The 6,184-nt window shown below is 41.4% G+C and overlaps 1 protein-coding gene across 1 annotated transcript in view; it reads left to right on the top strand.

Annotated features, from left to right (window-relative positions):
- The first annotated feature begins 3,554 nt into the window (after positions 1–3,554).
- Positions 3,555–6,184, top strand: part of GABRR3 (gamma-aminobutyric acid type A receptor subunit rho3) — a 29,979-nt gene continuing 27,349 nt past the window's right edge. Inside the window, exon 1 of the mRNA XM_009988808.1 lies at positions 3,555–3,679. Coding sequence (XP_009987110.1) covers positions 3,555–3,679 — 125 coding nt within the window. The remainder of the gene's footprint in view (positions 3,680–6,184) is intronic.

Genomic DNA, 6,184 nt, shown 5'->3' with positions numbered 1-6,184 from the left:
TGGGAAACAAATGCACAAAGCAATTTTTACCTATTTATTTTTAATGGACTCTTATGGCTTCCTTAAGGTCAGCACACAAAGTCAATACATATATGCATTAGCATGACATGATCTAACCTCAGGTTCCCTTCAGAGCTCTGGGTGGGTAATCTCAACACCTGAAACATCCTCTCCTTCCCCATTGAGACCCCACCTGGAATACCGTGTTCAGCTCTGGAGTCCCCAACACAAGAAGGACATGGAGCTACTGGAGCGGGTCCAGAGGAGGGCCACAAAGATGATCCGAGGGCTGGAGCACCTCTGCTATGAAGACAGGCTGAGAGAGGTGGGGCTGTTCAGCCTGGAGAAGACAAGGCTCCAGGGTGATCTTATAGCAGCTTTCCAGTACTTAAAGGGGGCCTACAGGAAAGCTGAAGAGGGACTTTTTCCAAGGGCCTGTAGTGAAAGGACAAGGGGCAATGGATTTAAATTGAAAGAGGGCAGATTTAGATTAGATCTAAGGAAGAAATTTTTCACTCAGAGGGTGGTGAGGCAGTGGAACAGGTTGCCCAGAGAAGTTGTAGATGCCCCATTCCTGGAAGTGTTCAAGGCCAGGTTGGATGAGGCTTTGAGCAACCTGGTGTAGTGGAGGGTTTCCCTGCCCATGGCAGGGGGTTGGAGCTAGATGATCTTTGAGGTCCCTTCCAACCCTAACCATTCTAGGATTCTATGATTCCATGTCCCCTGCCTAGTGAGGATAACAGCTGGCCGTTTCAGCTAAGGATGATATTAATGTCTAAAATACAGCTTTCCCAAAAGTCTCTGGAAACAATGTGGATGACTACTATCAGCAGAGAAGACAGTATATTATGGCATCTGATCATTATTAGCCAGCTGGACTGAGTTGAAGATGATGAACTAATTAACTAATGAACTCAAGGTACCTATCCTGCCTACAAGAGGCAGGCCATTTCCTCCTGGCTGTGGAAGATGCAACAGTGTCATTGGTGCCACAGCCCAGGCTGGTGAGCAGCAACTGGTGACCCCGACGTGATACATCTGAGACCCTGAGAAGCCCTGACTCCCTCGCCGGAGCTGAGAGCCCAAGCTGAGAGCCCGAGCCAAAGGAGCCGGAGCTGGGAGCCTGAGCGAGAGTCCTTTGGTGAAGAAGGTAAAGCTGCAAGCCCCGATGTGGTATTTGCAGGAGGGAAGTGTGCTGGAGTTGGATGAATGGGCCGGGTCTCTGCTCACCTTTAAAGCCTTCGTGAAAACAAAAAATGGTAAAACAAAAAGGGGGAATTATGGCATCTGATCATTATTAGCCAGCTGGACTGAGTTGAAGATGATGAACTAATTAACTAATCAACTCAAGGTACCGATCCTGCCTACAAGAGGCAGGCCATTTCCTCCTGGCTGGGGAAGATGCAACAGCGTCTTTGGTGCCGCAGCCCAGGCTGGTGAGCAACAGTATATGTATGTTGCTATTCCTTTGTAGTTGAGCAAAATGGTTGGAAATGAGTTAACATTGATGAACGTGCAGATAGCTGAACATGCAGAAATGCAGTAACACATTTGCCACGCAGCCTGCAGTGTAGTTAGCTTTTTATCTGATTTGTTATTGATACTGCTACTGTTGAGTCTGTGCTTGGGCAGGGAAAGAGGAGGATCCAAAGGCTCTTGGATCTTTTCTTATATGTAATTTAATCAGGTGTGCTGATACTTTGATATATGTAGGCCAGATGAGACTTAACAGACAACCTAATAGACAACTTAACCAGACTGGCTCAGGAACAAGTATTATCTCTACCTGGAATAAATTCTCATTGGAGTTACTATTTATTTTCCCTTTTCCACCTAAATGATAGTGCAAATTGATGGAAGCTGTTAAAGGTCTTACTAATTACAGCTTGTGTTTACCTTTTCAAGAAGCTCCACGCTGAGAATACCCCAGACGTGCTGGAAGCACTATCTGACTACCCCTGGGTCAAATGATCTTCCGTAAGTTTGCTGAACAGGAAAGGATTAAACTATGAACAAGGCAGAATGAGATGAGTAATAGGGTTGAAAGCCTTTGATCTAGGCCACTAAATTCAGTCTAACACTGTTAGAAGTTTTGTGCATGGTTGTGAAGGGATTTTTTTTTTTTTTTTTAAAGTCATAAGCAGATAGTTGTTCAACTTCAAATGGAAAAAAAGTGGGAATTAGCTGTCCTTTGGTAACCTCCTCCTGGAAATCATTTGCGTCTGAGAATTATTTCTTAGCCCAAATGAAGTTAGTTGGGAATCTCAGGGAGCTTCTGAGGAGGCAGATTTATTATCCAAATATGCTTGGGTGTTAACAGTCTCAGCAGACAGTGTTGGGGTTGCCTTCATTCATAAGTTTGTCCTAGGAAGAAGCCTACTGCTGGGAGACCTGAATTACTTCTACATCTGTTAGATAGGGGTTGGTATTTCCATTTCCCTAACTTTCAATATCATCTCTCTAATTTTCTAGATAAAGAAAAATAAACATATGCTGTTGATTTTGGTAGCTACTGAACTTGCTGATGGCTTGAAGAGGATAAACTTGACTGTGTCAGCTAAGGTGTGTCCAGTATTGCCCAGTTTTAAGCCCACAAGAAATTTTATCACCTTTCATAAGACAAGCAGGCGTGCTCAAGTTATTGCTTAAGCAACACTTTGTTAATATAATGTTTTGCAATTCAACCTGCTATTGAACAGGCAGGGCAGGCTAAATGAAACAAAGGTAAAATTAGGGGTGGTGGAAAGATACTGGATCTTAGACATGCACATACCGTGTAAATTTAGGGTAAATTAAACAGCTAGCTGCAGAGCTTAGAAAAAGAAAAAAAGACAAAAAAAATGATTGTTGATATTTCCAAATGTTATTGGGAATGTCAAAAAAAGACTTCATATTTAGTTTGGACTTGTTGCATAATGCTATGTTGTCCAAAAGTAGTTCTGTACCTACAGACAAAGTGCTTGCTACTGCAGATCACAAAAATGCTGTTAATGGTTGGGAAGAAAATACAATGTAGCCAGTTAATGAAAGAGCTTGATCTGTACAGAAAATTATTTTGAGCAGATACACACATATATAGGAAGCGAGATTAATTTAGAGACCTTTGTCATTAAAGCAGATTTTTGTATGGTTTTGTGTGGGATTTAAGGGGGATTAAATGTTTGACATCACTTTGCCTGCACAGACTATGTTGAAGGGGTTACTGAGCGGGTGGTGGAGAATTCAAATACACGCCTATGCTGAAAGCGTGGAAGCAATGGATCAGACCGCAGCCTGGCCAAACAAATTGCTCTGTCTACTACATTTCTAAAAGCAAGGTGCTTCTGGTTTGACAGCAGATGCCGCAGGGATGTAGAGCTGAAGGAATTTCTATGATTTGCCAAAATATGAGGGGAACTCGGCGAGGACATCAGAACTGGGATGCCCTTGTCTTCTGTCTTCAGTGATGCCTTCCTTCACGTGCATCTTTTGTATGCTATGCTGTTTCTAAGCACTAAAAATAAAAAGTCAGCAAGGTGGATTGGCTGATCAGGTGCATTTCTCTTTTGGAAGAGATGGTCCTGGTCATGAAACTTCTATTCCTCACCTGCCTGTGGCCGACAGCAGTGCTACACAGTTCTCAAAGTCAGCATCACCATCTTCATCGGCAACAATTCTCATTCTTAAGAAAGCATAACAGGTAAGCAATATCCTCCCTTTGTCTGTGTTTTTCTGATAAACTTCATGCTGTCAGCCACTTTTCCACGCACTCTTTTTTTCACTATTGCAAAATAGTGCATGTCCGAATTTTGCCAATTTCTGCATTTAGAGTATGTATAGTATTGATAGAGTGTTCCCAAAAAAGAAATGGTGAACTATTAATTAATTTTTCATAAGCAGACATTTCATATTGTGATTTCATGCATGCTTCATATATATGCAGGTATGTGCACACTCACACCCACACCCAGCTCTTTTAACTTGTGTGATACCAGGCTACTATTGTGATGTAGCAAGTATTCTTACCCTCTCATTCCTGTTACAAGAAGCAGAAATGCCTTCCAAATTTCCATGCCAATGTTGTGAAGTGACTCCCATTATCTAAACAGCAGAGTAGCTACACTATCAAAATACAGAAGATATTTTTATGCCACTAAATGAGATGAATTGTACCTTACTTGTAGTGAACACACAGTATGTTCCCTTTTTGGAATATACTTACGCTCTTAGACACTGAAGGTTGTGGCTGTTCCTAGTCTTTCTAATCAAGTAACCGGTTTAAAACGAGTAATGATACAAAGGTTTTTACATGAAAGTTTCTCTGCAAAATGTTAGTCCTTTTTGCCACAAATGCAATTTCACATCTGCCATGTGAAGTCTCTGAATGTGTTTCCAGCTTAATCTAATAGTGTGTAAACAGACCAATGACTACGGTCATAACCCAAGCAAAATCTCTCTTTGTTGAGAGATAGGAGAAATTGTAATAAGTAGCTCTGTTTAAGGAAGAAGGAGGGATACAACTGTTACATTTTTTTTATGTACTTGATTCCCTATTAAACTGGGCAGGGGAGCTGGTAGTGTATTCATATGATTACACATATTGAGGAAAAGTGACATAATTAGACTCCTCTGTTATGTTTAAGCTGTTTTTAAAGTTACATGCTTTGTAGCAGGGATGCAGCTGTTTATCTTCTGTATCACTTCTTATGTGATAATCCAGCAGTGACATATCTCTGAATCCCTACATGTCTTGATAAAATCATGTTTAAGCAATGCAACAGAACACAACTGTATCCCAGTGACACAATGGAGGTGCCTGGAGATGCTATACGGCTCAGTGCTTCTGGATTTCAACTCAAGGTCACAGGTTCAAGTTTGATCTTAGCCAAAAGCTCCTGAAAAGAAAGGCTATTCAGCACACTGTTTCAAACTCGCGGACAGTTTCGGAGTGAGTGCTAGTGCTCGATTATTTGAAAAAACAAAACAAAAAGAGCTAGCCCTAATATCAAACTAAGGTCTAGCCTGGTGCTTTGCTAGTCTCCAGAAGCAATTAAGACTCAAATGGAAGCAGAATGAAATATCTTCTTATTGCTGTTGTGGTAAGGAAGGTCTATTTTAAGCTCAGCTGATACACTTTTGTCAGTGATAAAAGAAACATACGCAACTGTTGTTTGCATTTGTCCTGTTCTGCAGTAGCTGCGAGGAGTTGCTCCATCACTGGCTTAAAAATTCACAAAGTGGGAGAAAAGCCTGGTGGTAGCAGACAGCATATTTCGTGGCAACCTGCTGGACACCCTTTGCTGACCTCTTGCCACAGGACAGCAGTAACAATACTAGCACAGTGTCCTCTCCGTCTTCACAGATCTTTACTAACACCAACAAATGGATCCATACAGTTGTGTGAGACAGGCACAACCACATTCTCAGATGATGCTGACTGGTGTAGCAGATTTCTTTACACAAGGCAATGCTTTGGCCTTCCATGTCTTCCTAGGCCCTAGTGATTTGGAACTGGGAAGAAGACTGCAGAATCTGAGCCACAGACGATCCCAAAGCTTAACAGCTTCAAATCAGCTTTCCTGTGGAAAGGATCTAAATACGTTTAATTTCTTTGTTTGATTCTCTGGTTTTGTTTCTAAAGGCAGCGTTATCCTCCAGGACATTGCAACAGAGTCTGACTTTCCACCAGCCTCTTTTTCCTTCTGGGGAAAAACCTTTCAGCCAGCACTAGGGTTACTAGGGACAGAGCTGACAGATGGCCTTGGTTAAATGGGTGGCCTTTTAAAAAGAATCCCATGTGAAAATGTTACTTAACCTACAAGTTCCACTGTTTTAATAGAGTAACCCAATTCTCCCTCCAAAGCTATTTGTCTGCATTCTCTTGTAAAGAAGATTTTAAAGCATTAACCAAAAGTACATGAGAAAGAGATTATTCTCATGGTCCATTTCCTACAGCACAGAACAAAACATTTGACTATCAAAATATTAGGCTTTTTGACAGTGCATGTTGCTGATCTTACTGAGCACTTGGAAATTCATTTTTATGAGAGAGAACTGTGCAATTTTAATGCTTATATTTATCTGGGTTTCAAAATTTGATAAATATGTAAAAGTTTCAGTGATCACGCTGCCTATATAACTCCACAGACTCTCCTGGGAATAAGATTTCTGTAACTTCTAGTTTTTGTGTACCTTTCATTTGGTA

The sequence above is a fragment of the Tauraco erythrolophus genome, chromosome 1, assembly GCF_009769465.1.
Source record: "Tauraco erythrolophus isolate bTauEry1 chromosome 1, bTauEry1.pri, whole genome shotgun sequence".
Classification (NCBI taxonomy): Eukaryota; Metazoa; Chordata; class Aves; order Musophagiformes; family Musophagidae; genus Tauraco; species Tauraco erythrolophus.
Note: the sequence above shows the minus strand (reverse complement) of the source record. Positions and strands in the feature narration are given on the sequence as shown.